The following is a 16,540-nucleotide window of genomic DNA, read 5'->3' on the forward strand; positions in this document are numbered from 1 at the left end:
GTTACACCATCCCCTTTTCTCAACCCCCCCCCCACCATCCCGAAAAATCCCATACCCACCACCCAGTCAACGGGATCTTGCAGCCATCGAAATCTCAAAGCTGCTTCAAAAAGGAGTCATCCAACCGGTCCCCGTAGGCCAGACCGGATTAGGGACTTACTCAAGATTCTTTTTGGTGCCAAAAAAGACCGGGGACTTGAGGCCCATTTTGGATCTCAGCAAGCTAAATCGATCAGTCAAGAAGTCCAAGTTCCGGATGGTCACCTTGCAATCCATTCTCCCGCTGCTGGAGAAAGGTGTTTGGATGTGCTCCATAGATCTCAAGGACGCCTATTATCACATCCTGATAGATCAGGCGTCCAGGAGACACTTGCGCTTCAGCCTGGGAGACAGTCATTTTCAGTTCCGTGCACTGCCCTTTGGTCTCACCACAGCCCCCAGGGTGTTCACCAAATGTTTGGCGGTGGTGACTGCTCACCTGAGAAGTCTAGGATTCCAGGTGTTTCCATACCTAGACGACTGGCTCCTAAATGCCACCTCCAGGCGTCTACTCTTACAAAACCTAGCAGCCACTATATCTCTAGGCAACTCCCTAGGAATCACCTTCAATTGGGCAAAGTCTGTGTTGCTGCTATCTCAGCGCATACGGTTTATCGGAGTAGAGATAGACTCGAAGCAAATGCGGGTCTATCTTCCTATAGAGAGGATAGAAACATTACAGTCTCAAGTTCGAGCCTTGCTTCTCAAACGCCGAGCCCCAGCCAGGATGGTCCTACAACTGTTAGGTTCCATGTCGGCCACCATTCTCCTAGTCCCCTTGGCAGGATTACATATGAGGATTCTCCAGTGGCTCCTGTCAGTCCAGTGGTCTTATCAGGATCTCCCTCTCAGTCACCTCATTCTGATCACAGAGACATGCAAACAGGACCTTCGTTGGTGGCTTCTTTCCTCCAACCTGGATCAGGGGCGACCCTTTGTTCCACCACCTCCAGTGGCCACATTGACTACGGATGCCTCCCAGACGGGGTGGGGGGGACATTACCTGGGCAGGTCAGTCCAGGGCAAGTGGCATTCCGACGAGTGTCTCCTCCACATCAACATACTAGAAATGAGAGCAGTGCTTCTATCTCTGCAAGCACTACACAATTACCTCCCCCCGGGCATGATTGCCATTCAGTCCAACAACATGTCAGTAGTCTGGTACCTGAACAAGCAGGGAGGGACCAGATCCTACCCCCTTTGCAGAGAGGCCATGAAAGTATGGGATTGGGTGATTGCAACCAAACGTTTTCTGGTAGCAACACACATTCCTGGGAGATCCAATGTAATAGCCGACAGACTGAGCAGAACTATTCTCTCCCCTCACGAGTGGTCTCTGAATGACAGAGTGGCAACTCAGATTTTCAGAAGATGGGGAACTCCTTGTTGTGACCTTTTCGCAACCCCTCCTCAACACGAAATGCCAACAGTTCTTCTCTCTCACCCCAGTTCCGGGGGAGATTCCCAAGGACGCCCTAGTCCAAGCTTGGCCCACCGGCCTGCTATAGCCTTTCCACCGGTTCCCCTTCTTCCCAAGGTGATCCAGAAGGCGATTCGCTTGGAGAGCAAAATGATTTTAGTTGCCCCATACTGGCCTCGTCAAGTCTGGTTTCCCTTTCTTCGGAAATATGCACTGGACGGTCCATGGTTCCTGGACCAAGTTCCGTATCTCTTGACCCATCAGTCGGGACAGCTTCATCAGTCCCTCCACTCGTTGCGGTTAACAGCTTGGCTCCTCCTCTTCCGACCATAGTCAGGAACCATGCTTTGGACCCGGAAGTCATACATATCTTGTCCTCGGCCCATAAGACTTCTACTAAGAAAATGTATAACAGCAAATGGAAGAGATTTGCTATTTGGGCCCAACTCCGGGGATTAGATCCCATAACTGTCCCGGTGTCAGAGGTTCTGAAGTTTTTAGCTTCTCTGTTCAATCAAGGTTCTTCGGTCTCTACCATCAAGGTTCAATTGGCAGCTATTTCCAATTTTCATGAGAGCATAGAACCACCTTTGATGAGCAACAAGTTGTGTAAAGCCTTCATGAAAGGTGCTGGGCTGCTTCGGCCCCCGATATCTCATCCTGCTCCACCGTGGGACCTTAATGTTGTGTTAGGTGCTTTGACCTCTTCCCCCTTTGAACCGGCAGCAACTTGTGACTTGAAATTTCTTTCTTGGAAGACTGCTTTCTTAGTTGCAATTACATCAGCCAGAAGAGTTTCGGAACTTCAAGCCCTATGTGTCAAACCACCATACCTGGTTTTTCACAAGGATAGAGTATCCCTCAGACCGAATCCATCCTTTGTTCCTAAGGTTTGTTCTAGTTTTTGTCTGCAACAGTCATTGGAACTTCCAGTTTTCTTCCCAAAGTACTCGAATAGAGCGGAATACATCTTTCACACCTTGGATGTTCACAGAAAATTGCGCTTCTATTTGGATAGGACGCACCAAACACGGAAAACAGATCAGTTGTTTGTGTCCTTTTCGGACAATAAATTGGGCAAAGCCTTCACGAAAGTCACTATTGCCAAGTGGATCAGAGACTGTATCAGTCATACTTACTTCATTTCTAATAAAGAGCTTACAACTACAGTGAAAGCTCATTCTACCAGGGCTATGGCTACTTCGACAGCTTTTCATTCTAAGCTTGCCATTAGTGACATTTGTGCTGCTCGTGGTCTTCTCCTCACACCTTCATTTCTCATTACAAATTGGACGTGGCATCTCGGGGGCGAGCTTCCTTCGGTTCCACAGTTCTTAGGAGTGTTTTCCAGTGAGCCACCCAGGAATCAGGTGCTAGGGATGCTGTCCCATCAGTACAGAATGTAGGCGAGATAGGATCACATAACATCTTTTAGTTATGTACTTACCATAACTTTAGATGTATGGGATCCATCTCTCCTACATTCCTAATAACCCACCCTCCTTCCCCCTGCCTTGGAGATCAGAAGAGACCGGACGGTTCGAGTTTAGCTGTTTCATCTTGAAACACCTGGCAATATTATATCAGCAGTCTATGTGTGTGTGCATGTGTGCGGACAAACAAGATCTGGGGAAGCAGTGGTGGTGCATCCTGGGATGTGGGATAGCTCGGCCAATAAGAGACTTCGTTCTATAGTATAGCGTGCCGAGTCGGAGCCGAGGATCGGCTCCAAACCCATCAGTACAGAATGTAGGCGAGATGGATCCCATACATCTAAAGTTATGGTAAGTACATAACTAAAAGTTATCCTCTGCCCATCTAGCAATATATCAAAGGCATTTCTGTAAACTTAGGTTGTCTTAATCAGTGTTGTATTCTCCAAGCTTTCCATCTTCTATTTAGAAGCAATAAAAGTAACTCGTGGGATCTTTGTTAAACATATACAGGCCAAAAGGGTATGGGTAAAAGACTGAAACCAGGGGGGACTCTTGTGACCTGTCACAAACAATTTTTAAAAGTGACCTGCAATACCGTGTAACTTAAAAACATTTTTCAGTTTGCCCTATTATTCAGGCAAAAATGTCAAGTTTATTTAATTTGTTGACAAGTATTTTGTGGTCCACTCTGACAAAGGCAAAATTTAAATCAATGTAGTTTGCATCTACTTTAATGTTACATTCAGTTATTCTAAAAATGATTATATATGAATAAACTGCAGTCTTTAAGATAAGCACATAGATGACCATTAAACAGAAGTCTTATCAAAGAACTTTGTATCACCAGGGTTTCCCTAAACTTCTCTGTTTGACGCCAAGCTGAGTGTCTCATTATCCTTTTCTTTAAAAAAAGTGTCTAACCAAGGCAGTTTTACAGTCATGTGATATTTAAGACGTGCTTTGAGCAAAAATAATATATCTACTAATCAAAGTGGGTGGGTTAAAGCATTTTCATATGTTTGTTACCTCATCCTTACCTGAGGTCTCAGTAGAATCTAACTCACCTAAGATAGACGGTCTCTGTGTCGTTTAAAGGGAGTGCATATGAATCATTTAGGTTATAAATCTTGCCTTTTATGGAGCAATTAAAAAAAAAAGATGACCTGTTGTCTTACATGTGATTTGTTAATCTCTTACAGTTCTGTTGATCCTCTTTTGCACATCGTTTTATCTGTCTCTCCAGACGGTTCATCTCTGTTTTCCCTAATCTCTCCAGACCATCTTATCTCCAGACCTCCACTTCTTAAGTTTTCTATTCCTTTGCATTATCAGCCTTTTTTCTGTCATTAGTTACACCACAATTTGATGTCACCTCTTTTACCTGCCTTTATCTTTTTACATGCATATATATACATACACATATATATATATATATATATATATATATATATATATATATATATATATATATATATATATATATATATATGTATATATATATATATAAAATATTGATATAGATATATGTAATTATGGTTTATGTTGGATGATAGAATTTTCAGAAACTCAAAATTCATACAGTTGTGAGACCATATGATCAAGTTTCTGAAAACTCAAACAGCAAAAATAAAATACAACCCCCCCTCCCCACAAAAATCTACCTTTTTTACATTTTTGCAGGGGGGAAGCCCCCTTTCCCCCCACACCCCTTGTAAATTATACATACCAACTCCAACATTGCAGTACAGTGAGGGAAAAGGGTAAATGTCCCAATCTGCACTGTACCACAGTCTCCATTTAAAAGCTTTGAGTTTTCAAAAACTCTATCATATGGCCTCAACCATATGAGCTTTGAGTTTCTGAAAACTGGATCAACTGATAGGGACCCATATATCTATATAGATATATATGTAATATGTCTATATATTTATATATATGTATATGTATAATGTGTGTACACCTAATCTGTCGATATACACACACACACACACACACACATATATATATATATATATATATATATATATATATATATATATATGTATGTATGTATGTGTGTGTGTGTGTGTGTGTGTGTGTGTGTGTGTGTGTGTGTGTGTACACACACGGGTCTGCTTCAGAAGGATGAAAACCCATAAGAATGAATCACACATTACCAAGATGACTTAGCCAAAACTGCAAAAGATCATATATTTAAAACTTTGCATCTCACATAACTGAAAATTGCTCCCCATATGTCTCTTACCAGTCCTTCAAGTTATCATCTTATAAAAATAAAAAAAAAACTTCTGATACACTAGTGGTTTAAATAACTCGCCCTAAACTGCAATCACAACATCCCAGTAGAGGCACATCCCGTAATTCTACATGAACTTGAAGAAACATTACTGTAAACTCATACACTCTGTTCCATTCCCACATCACGTCTTTATATTAGAAACGTACCTCACAGACCAGTTTGCACTGAAGTGTGCATAGCCTCAGTAATTAAATGAAATGGGACTGTTGTGGTAAGCAAAATACTGCAGTTGTGTTTTTCCTTCATTTTAGCAAGGTGGCAAGCATCCTACACCCCCCCCCATGTGAGGGGCTCTGCCCCCTATATCTCCTGCAAATTAAATATTACAACTCTGAGATTGTACTACCTTGAAGATTATGGCATGTTTATATCTAGTTTTTTAGTGCTGTGACTGACTACACATCTAACTTCTTTTCAGTTATGTGAGATTAGAAGATTTAAATTTATGATCTTTTGCAGTTTCTGCTAAGTCATCCGGTAATGTTTGATTCATTCTTATGGGTTTTCGTTATTTTGAAGTAGACCCATATATGGGTCTGATTTAATTTATTGAATTTACAGTTCACTAAACTCCAGAAGAGTGACTCCGTTCTGCCAAAGCTCCACTTCGATGAAATTTTAGTTGCTTGACGTTCATTTCAGCAAAGTAGTTAAGCTGTTGGCATTTAAACTACAAGTTCAAGGGTACAGTGTTCATGTACATTCTTGTACGTCATACCACTTGTAGAACTTGGCAGATATGATGGCATTTTTAGAAAAAGGTAATTATGCCGTGCTCTTCAAGGGAAGAATTGGCATTTGCTAAGAAAACCCTCCCCAGTTAGATTGATTGCATTGTCTTTTGCTATCAGGTGGTAAACAGCCTTTTGCATAATCCTCCTTTTAAAGTTCTCTGCACAGGGATGTGGCTGCTTATAGTGCTTACTACAAAAAATGTCTTTATTGTCGACATTTGTGCTGTGGCCACTTGGTCGTCAGTTGGTGGAGTAATTGCTGGTACAGTCTAAGTCCATCTTGGAAGAAAGAACAGTGCATTTGGCCAAGACAGGGATGGGACGCAAGTTCTGTTTGTTTCTTAGTCCTTATTCCTCTTCCTGAAAAAGTTGTGTTATCTGGGGGGTGCTGACCTATTGTAGCTCTCACTGATTTCAACCATGGTCATCCTTAAGTCCAAAATGCTGCTGGTAATGTAAAATTTTCGGTCGTTTGTATGTATGTATGTTTGGGTTCATTAGTCCAGCTGAGTAATTTGCCCCTAGAGGGGAGACTTCCAGTTAAAGTGTTTTTTTTTTTTTTTTAGTAGAGGTAATAAGCAGGCCACATATCTGGTCATTATTATGTACCATAGTGCAACACTCAGCATAATTTCTTTTGCCAGTGTATACATTAATATGTTTTTATGCAGAACTGTAAACAATATATGCTTGTGAACTGAAGAGTGCTGTATGAATAGAAAGTTGTCATTCATATGCGAGGTTGGTGCAAAAAGGATATAGGTTTGGAAATCAAAGTGGGATGGATGGCAAATAAATGGAGAAGTATAAGGAGGGGGATGTAAGAAGAGAAGGTCTGAATAAAGGTAAATTAGTTGGTATAAATGCTATGAGGGTGTTATAAAAAATGTGTATAATATGGCAAGATTCTCCCTTTTTTATTCCAATTTAGTGTAAGATCAAGACTGTGTAGTCGAGTAGTTTTTTTTCCTACTTTTGTTGGCAATGTTTAAGTTTTTCAAATGAGATGTCAAAGGGAGTAGAGTGCCACAGTTTGGCAATGTACATTGCACATAGTGAGTCCCCAAAGTGACCTGTAAATATAGTAGTAGAGATGAAAGTAAGCTCTAGAGAAAGTCCTGTTCTAGGACCATATTAATAGCTGAGCATTTTGCTAATTTCAGATGATTATATAATTCCAAATGACCATTTCTTCCACTAGAAGCATAGCTGCAGTAGGGACCCAGGCAATGGAGAATGAGAGAGAGTGGCCCATGCCAGTTTATCTATTCTGGGGGATGGTGGTGGCTGAGGTCCATGCATTGGTGACCCGTGTAGGAGTGTGGGTGCATCTCCCACAGCAGGGAACCTTAAAGCAAAAAATGTACTCCTGATCAGCATGTGTGATAGCATGCATGTGCCTGCTGGTGGCAGGGCATATAGGCCACCAGTGGGTAGGAGTTAAGACAGTCTGCAGGATTTGCAACCGAGCCCGCTACCTAGCTCCCATCTCTCACTTTCAGTTCGAGGACAGATGGTCTAATAAAGCCCAACAGTTAAGGAGTGAATGTACTGTGGCTGTCACTCAGGTGGAGGGGGTGGATGGGCCAGATGTGTGCAGGAAGGGGTTGATGATCCTGTAAACCTGACAAAAAGAAAAAAATGTTCCACTGTTCCTCTCTAGAGTAATCTCTAGGATTCTTGAAGATGCCAAAAAGCGCTCTACTAGACTTTCATGATACTATTCCAAAGAGGTTCTTCATTTGGTCTGAAAATGATCAGCTTCCTTTACAACTGATGATCTGAGTACTTGCTTAACTGTCTGAGGCATCTATTTAATCCTCATGATAGTGAATGCTGTAATAACATTCTTGGAAGGCAAGAAGCAGTACACATCTCTAACTTTTATATAACCTTTATTATAAGGTTTTGTGTAGGGCTACTGTAGACTCTGAGCTATATGAAGCATCCCATTATAAGAAAGAAGTTTGGTTTTCTAGAGAGCTAAGTACTGTTAACATTACAGGCAAACTGCATGATCTTACATAGATAATTGTGCATGTACATCATAGCATACAGTGTGTGCCATGGCTTATTATATTACAATTAGTTTTATGCAACATAGAGCATAGGGTCATAGCTTCATAGGTTGGTACTAGGCTAGTGGCCCTAGGGCCTGTACAAGCCTAGCCATAACAATTCCCTGGCTGTTTCTTCCCACGCTATTTACTTCCCTGGACCCTATCTAGCAGGGTGACTGATGTGATCCCCGGGGTGAATTTTCCATTCTCCCATCCAGTTGTCAAGGTTCTTTTTGAAGAGGGCAAAAGAGGCGCTGTGCTTGACATGTATGGGCAAGTCTATTCCAGAGTCTGGGAAGTCTCTGGGTCAGGAACCTATCCCTCCATCATGTTTTGTTTATTGTGATGACAAGGTTTAGATCCCTGGAGCATGTGGCTCTGAGGGATTGGGATTTCTTTAAGTGTAGCATGACCAATAGCTCTGGATTTGACATGGCCTTATATGTTAAGCAGAGATCGCCTCTGAGTAGACGATATGCGACAGAGTATAGCTGGAGTTTTTTAAGGTGGTCAGCATAGGGCATCTGCTTTAGGCCTGTGATTCTTTTAGTGAGGTATTTCTGTAGCCTTTCCAGTTGTTGCAGATGTCTTGAGAGGTACATACCAAACGGGGCGATGTATTCTATAATGGGTCTAATGAGGGATGAATACAGTGGGGCAATGACCTCCTTTTTTCTGGATGAAAAGCCCTTCGTGATGAGGTGTGCCAAATAGAAGGATTTCCTGACTCTTGTGGCGATGTGGTTATCGAAGGTGAGACAATTGTCCACCTGTGTCCCTAAGTCTCTTATCGCACTTTCGGTGTTTAGTGTACTGCCACCTATCTGGTAATTCACGGGTACATGTTTTTTCCCAAAGGGGATAACTCTACATTTCTTGGCATTGAGCTTGAGCCTATGGCTCTGGCACCAAGCATCTGTTTCTGTAAGGCCCTATTGTAGAGTATCCACATCATTTGTGGATTCAGTAATGGCTCCCACTTTGCAGTCATCTGCGAACTTTGTTAGCCAGAGTCCCTTAGTGTTGACCTGTGCTTCAGACAAGTAGATGCCAAACAAGAGTGGTCCGAGGACTGAACCCTGAAGTACTCACTTGTCACTTGTCTGGAGCTGGATTTGGAGTCCGCCACTTTTACAGTGTGGATTTTGTCAGTAAGCCAGTTGGCAACCCATCGGGTGATATAGGGATTAATGCCCAGCTTAGTCTGTCTATGATTCTAGAGTGGAGGATGGTGTCAAAGGCCTTGGCAAGGTCCAGATAGGCTGTGTGGACCACCTTACCCTCATCCACAGCTCTGTAGACTGATTCTAAGAAGTCAATCAGGTTCAGGAGACAAGATCGGCCCTTCACAAACCCAAACTGGGTGGGATCCAGTGTTTGAAGGTTGCCAATGTCTTTGTTTATACGTTCCATGGCCTTGCAGATCAGGCTCATCAGACTGATGGGACGGTAGTTCCCGGGATCCAAGGTGGATCCCCCCTTGTGGAGTGGGATAACTGTAGCTGTGCACCACTCAGTGGGCACGAAGCCTGAGGTGAGGCTACGATTAAACATGACACTTAGGTGAGGTGCCAGTTCATTTTGTAGTTCATGTAATACACAGCCCGGGATGTCATCTGGTCCCATGGATGCTGTATTCTTGGCTTTGGAGAGTGCATTTTTTACCTGTGTGGCCGTTATTACCGGAATTTGGCAATCTTCCGGTATTGAGATGGGCCATTTAGGGGGTGAGAGGGGGGTGAAGTTGGCACTGAATTGATCTGTCAGGATATTGGCAATATCCTTGGGATCAGTATATTTAATGCCAATCTGTTGTAGCTCAGAGCAGATCTGAGCATTGCCATTTAGATTATTGACATATTTATAGAATGCCTTGTGGTTGTCTTTGGAATCTTTGGCAATTTTATTTTCATAACTAGCTTTGGAGGATTTTATGAGGGATCTCAGCTTCTTACTGAGGCTGGTGAGGGAGTTTTTTGCATCTTGGGATTTTCTTCTTTTCTGCAACAGTTTCTTCCTTCTGTTGTAAAGATTGTTTATGGCAGGGGACCACCAAATGGCTTCCTTTTTTTGGAGGAGAGCATCTTGGTTCTATTTGGGATGGCATGATTCATGCATTTGTGGATGTGCTCGTACAGTGCCTTAGTGTAGGACTCAACAGTTGAACTTTCAGTTCTTGTCTGCATGGGTGTCATGAAGTTTGTCACTTTTGACTTGAGTAGCATGAAGTTGGCTTTGGAGAAGTTTTTTAAGGAGGTTTCCTTACTGGGAGGGGGGGGTGAGATGTGGATGTTAAGAGTGATTAGCTTATGGTCAGACCTGACCAACGAGGGGGTGACCATAGGTGTGGAGCATCGATTTCCCATGTTGGTTATGACCAGGTCTAGGATATTGGAGCCCCTGGTGGGACTATGGATTAGTTGATCCAGGGCATTGGAATTTATGAATTCCAAGAACCGTTGGGCAAAGGTGTTGGTACATGAGTAGTTTTCCCAGTTAATGGCAGGGTAGTTGAAATCACCCAGTATTAGGGTGTTTGGTTGTATCTTAATATTTTCCAGTATGTTTAGAAAGGTGTAGTGAGAATCTTGGAGCATGGTGGGGGATCTGTAGCAAGCTACAATTTGGATTGCAGTCTTACCTAGTGTTGCATCTGGAGAATTTCAGACGCATTGTGTTGGGCAAATAGCCTGGTGGTGTGAATATCCTTGGTGCAGGTGCTGGTTTTCACAATATGCACGTATTTACAATTCATGGAAGTTATTTAACATAACTATTACATTGGATAAGCTTTGTTTCTGTGATGGTGTATGCTTGGTGGCTTGTAGTATGGAATGCTTTTTTATGGCTATCAGTATGAGGTGCACAGTAAATCTTTGTATAGGGCACACTTTATGCACAGACTAGTGTGATCTTTGCAAGTTTTTGTATCTTATGGATTCCAATTAAAATGATTATATGTACTGAATACTGCGCAATGTAATGTATGCTTCAAAGTATTTTTTCTGTGTTGATTTTGTACGTTTTGTATTTTCAGGCAGCACCACTGCCTAGGCTTGAAGAAGAAGAGGCAGCAGCAGGTGATGATGCATTAGGTGGTGCTAGGAGGGAACTGAACCAAGGTGTAAACAGACTTATGGCTGCAATGAGGGACATGCTTGCCAATATCCAATTTCAGGAACCACCTCGGGAAGATAATCCAGATGAAGATGAAGAAGAATGGGACTAAAACTGATATTTTTTTAGTTCGAAGCATTAATTTGCTTCATTTAAATTTTTGCATATGGTGTGCACTGTGTCCCCAACTGATGTTATTTGAAGAGGATTTCATGGTTTGGAAAAAAACTGCAGCATATAAAGTACACAGTGCCTTAATAACTAAGCAGATAAAGTTTGACAGGATGTATCCATTATTTTTCCGGTAATCTCTCTCCTCTGAAAAGTATTTTTGAAGATTTTTTTTTTTTTTTGGGGGGAGTGCTTGAAGCAACTGATGAAAGACTTTTAATTGCAAAATGTAAGTTTTCTGAACACTGAAAGGGTTTGTTCTCAGGGATTTATCCAGATGAGAAATACAAACAAGATATGCTTGCAGGACAAGATGGCATATCCTTCTAATTTATGCCTATTTTGGTTACTTTACCATATGACAGTACATCTGTTTGAAATTTCATTCAGCTTGGCCTCCTGCTTGCTCACTAGCCTTTGCTTCCTTTAAATTTACCTAATGTTGCGTCTGTACCAGAATGATGCTATTTGACCCGTCTGTATTATTCACTAGTTAATGGTTTCTTTAAGGCAGCACTAACTCAGAGGCATCATGCTGGACCTACAGAATTGCACTGATGGGCATTTGTGTCTCATTTGTAAGTGTATTTATCAGTAGAAACAAACCGCCAGTCACTTGAGAGAAAAGTGCTACATAATCAGCTGTTCCCAAGCCCACTACCAGAAATTATTGTGGATTTGCAGACACATGTCCAAGTCTGCTAAGTATATCCTTCTTGGTGATGTGAGCTGAGTGAATTCATGCAGACAGGTTGTCCACTCCTTGCTGTGCTTGCAGTTGGAGATGTATGGAAATTGCATCCTGAAAAGGCAGCTCCTACTTTGGGGAGGGTGGTTGTAACAGAAAATAAATTAATTTACTAGCCTGTGTTTGGGTGCTCCATCAACTTCTTCCAAAGGATCTTCCATGCCTGCAAAGGCTGATTCTGTTTTCATGCCCAGGAAAGTACTTATGTAAGTCGAAGGAAGCAGCCATATATTCTTCATTTTTTCTCCCCACTGAGTAACTGATGTGCTTGGCTGCATTTAGATCTGGTTATCTACATATTAGTCACATGGTACTGGCGTAACCTTTTGTTATGAAACATTAGCATTATCCTCCCTTGTCAGTGAATAAATGTGTTACTGATGGACAAATATCCTTTATGCATTTCTACACAAGTTGTTTTGTTTAGGGCCCGACCATAGCACTGAAAACTGTTCAAAATTTAGCAGTCAACAGACTTAGGAGGCAAAAGAAAATGGAAGAGGCTTGAGAAACGTACAAAAAATAATGCATCATTATAAGCAAGGTAAATTACTTGAGTACAAATAGATGAGAGAAATTGCAAAATATTTGTTGAGGGAGAGAGAGAGATGCTGAGAAGAAGAATAAACTTAGCTAAGTCCTTACTCATTTCTGTTGAGGAAAGGGCTTCAACATTATCGGTTCCCTGGGCAGGGTCAATAAAGACCGTCACAAAGCAACAAGTGATGTGCACCCTTCTTTAAATGAAAAAGGCCATTTTTATGTTGGTTTCCCACTGAAGAATCAAAAATTAAAGGCTTCACCTTACCAATGAATCCACATGCAAATGTTTCAGGGATAATGGATAACTGAATAATGCAAATAAGTTAAGCAGTAATGTAAATACTGTGTAGTATTAGTTAATACTTTATTTCCTTGGTTTAACTGTTAAATATTTGCATCTCTATTTTCTTACTGTAATTGTGCTACCATTGATATATTGTACTTAGAATTGTTAATCATTTGAATGTACGTCTTTGCTCCTTGCTAACCCTGGTTGTGGTTGAAAAGTGTGAGTAGACAACCCCACTTACCCAGACACCAAATGCAAGTAAATAAGGTGATTCTGCAAGTACAGGAGGTTCAGCAGACAGATGTGGAGTACATGATATGATAAAATCCTAAGAGGCATCTTACTCGAGTCTTTTTAAAGAACGGTTCATTCTACCACTGCCACAGCTGTACTGGTTTTCAGTCATGAATTCATCTAGGCTTTGACTACAGACTTCCTGCAAAGAACATTAGTAGTTCAAGAAACTCCTTTATCACAGCAGTGACTGATGTTGGTATCTTAACTTGACCAACAGATGTTTATGGTTAAATCTGATGTGCAAGAACCTGTGCCAGTGTCTGCAAAAGTGTATGAAGAGAATATAAGTATACCAGATGTATTTTGTGGAAAAAAAAAATTTATAGTCTCACAGTGAGTTGTCTTCTCAGCCTGATTCAAAGCATGCAGATGTGATTTTGAATTCTGTGGTTCTCCCCCAAAAGACAGCACTTAGGAAATGAATGCTGTTTGCAAGTACTGTGGTTGGCCTTCAGGGGGGATCTTTCTTCCCTTCAAAGAAGAAACCATGAAACAAAAAAAGTGGTCATTTCTCCTACTGTTTGATGCATTTAAGTATGTTATTCAGGTTAATTACCTTAGTTTAAAAAGAGCTGATATGTACTAAACTCCCGCAGTCTGGCCTGTTTTATATAATAATAATCAAGACAGGATTTGGAACAGTTTCTCTTTAATTCCTGTTAAGACAATGGGGTTCGCTTGTTTGATTCTTATTTAGGCTTATTAAAGTTGATGATGTCATCTTGAAGGAAGCAGGTAGAATATTTCTTAACAGTATGTTGTTTGTCTTTTCTGCTTTTCCCGGTAAGGGGTCGCCACAGCGGAACTCCGGTCCGCTAATGATTGGCAGTAGATTTTTATGGTGCAGAATTGCCAGCCAGATGCCCAGCTTTCAGCGAAGGCACGCCCATTTACGCATGTCTTTCGGTGGCCACTCGACTGCGGGGAGGACATGCAGATTCCACACTGAAGGCACTCCCCGCACACTAGCTGAGAATGGAACGGGAAAACCTCTTGCTGTGAGGCAACAACGCAACCGCTGTACCACCGCGGCAGTATGTTGTATATGGAAAATTCTGCAATGAAGAGCCAGCATATGCCACAAGAATGAAGTATGGCCAGACTGATCCTACATATCTCAAAAGAATTTTACATGTCACTTACCTGTCCATTACAGTTAATAATGCCAGACAAGTCTCATACATCCTGTAATCCAGAAAATGCACGCCACTGCAAAACCTCTCCTTCATTCATTTTAAAAGTTAAAAAGTAAGCCTTGTTCTGGCCCCTTCATACATATTTTAACTTTGTCAAAAACTCAAAGAACCTGAAACATACACCCTTGAGTAAAGAAACTAATTTGATATTCAAATATTGGTATATTGATTGGACGATCAATTGGCATGCTCATTGTATACCCCTCCAGTAGAATTTCTGTTAGCACTGCTTCTCCATGCTGATAAGTAGAGAATGTTCTGTCTGACCTATAAAAAATGTTTAAATGCTGTATGAAGCTGTTTAATTATGATACAACTATCTGTTCTTTTGTATTCATGTACTAGAAGTATTTGACACACATGCAGATGTAGATACATACAACCACGGTGGTGCAGTGGTAGCATTGTCGCCTCACAGCAAAAGGTTCTCCCATTCGATTCTCTGCTGGAGGACCTTCGGTGTGGAGTCTGCATGTCCTCCCCGTGGTCGAGTGGCGTTCGAAAGACATGCGTGAATGGGCGTGCCTTTGTTGAAGGTTGGGCATCGAGCTGGCACCTCGGCACCATGAAAACCTACTGCCAATCCTTAGCGGACGGGAGTTCCGCTGTGGTGACCCCTAACCGGGAAAAGCCGAAGGAACAACAACATACAGATACAGATATGGCAAAGAAAAACAATCAGATCACTATTTGCCTCTGCATCGTGTTTCATGCATGGCAGAAATCTTATAGTAGACACCTAGACCTCAGATTGTGAGACACCAATCTCTACTTCCTCGCATATTTCAAAATCTAACAACCAACTACTCTCTTAAAGTAATTTAGCAGAAAAAAAATTGTATTGATAAATTTACCCACCTCAAATGTAGTGCTAAGGGTGCTAAGAAGTAATAAAGGAAACAGGAAAAAAAGGATATATAGTACAACCTAAACACAATGTACTATAATAAAGCATTAAAATACCTGATCATCAACAGTAAAAGGCATCCAAAAAGGTAAAAAAAAAAAAAGAACACTGATGAAAGTGAAAAAGTAATTCTCGCATACAGGAAATGAAACTGTGTTTTAAGAGATAAGAAGTGAATAATAGAAAGCAAAAAACTCCCCTTAATAACAGAAAATAGTCACAGCCCCCTAACATAGGAGTCGAATTAGTACCACACAAATGCAGTAGAAAGATGCTACCAGGTATTGTTTGGCTTGAGTTAATACGCAGATGCAGTATACAAAAGTAAGACACTGCATGGATACAAATGCATATTAAAATATAAATAAAACACGCACAAAAATGGTCATAGAAACCTAGTTAAAGGCAACAAGCATACTATCAACTTAAAAATGGGGAGAAATGTGGGAATATTAATGGTTATATATGTGTTTTTCAATTCTTGAAAGTTGCCACCAAAATGGTTATTCATAAAAATATTTTTAGGAAGCGTCAAGCTTGCTATCAGCTAAAATGAGTGGTGTAGCATTTTTGGTTGAATATATTTGTATTTCAGCTCTTCAGCAGATGGTGCAGAGGTTAAGCTGAAGTTCCTTTGGTACAGGGTTTGATTCCCTCAGGCCTCATTTGCTGTGTGACCTTGAGCAGACAGTGCTATGAGACAACTGAAAATTTGGAATAGGCTTCCCAGTGATCCCTGGACTGCAAGCCTAGTATAAGCATATGGATCTGTGAAGTTGCCACTAAAATCATTCCTGTTGTGAACATTTTTGAGTCTGTGTTGCTTGGAAATCAGTATACATATTTATAAAATGCTGTGCTGCTGATCATCTGGACTCATTCCGGCGCCAGAACTCTTGAGGTATTGTATAATATTAGTACCTGTTTATTTGCCAAACTGTGCAATAGCACAAAATAGCTTGACAAGAGTGACTGTCCTGAAAACTTAAAATTCCACACAGTTAAAAAGTTATATCCTTGTACAACAATCAGTTAAAATAGACAGAGGAACTATTTTACATTAAAATATACTAGAGAGCATGTTTATCACCCCAAGATGCTATTGTATAACTCCCCTCCCTCCTCTAAAGAAATTTGGAGATGGTATTCAAATAACTTGGTACAAACAACAGGGAAATATAGTAATGCTAGGAGACAAATATTCTTAAACCCTTTAATTTGCAAGTAACTGACTTCCTTGTAGAACAACAAACAAAAGTAGTTAAAAATCCTGCTACACTTAAT

At 41.1% G+C, this 16,540-nt stretch overlaps 1 protein-coding gene across 1 annotated transcript in view; it reads left to right on the plus strand.

Annotated features, from left to right (window-relative positions):
- Positions 1–13,490, plus strand: part of TCF25 (transcription factor 25) — an 848,985-nt gene extending 835,495 nt beyond the window's left edge. Inside the window, exon 18 of the mRNA XM_044081728.1 lies at positions 11,026–13,490. Within this exon, the coding sequence (XP_043937663.1) occupies positions 11,026–11,217 (192 nt within the window). The 3' untranslated portion in view covers positions 11,218–13,490. The remainder of the gene's footprint in view (positions 1–11,025) is intronic.
- Positions 13,491–16,540: the final 3,050 nt, after the last annotated feature.

Source organism: Protopterus annectens, chromosome 8.part1 (genome assembly GCF_019279795.1).
Source record: "Protopterus annectens isolate FY-2018-M chromosome 8.part1, PAN1.0, whole genome shotgun sequence".
NCBI classification, from domain to species: domain Eukaryota; kingdom Metazoa; phylum Chordata; order Ceratodontiformes; family Protopteridae; genus Protopterus; species Protopterus annectens.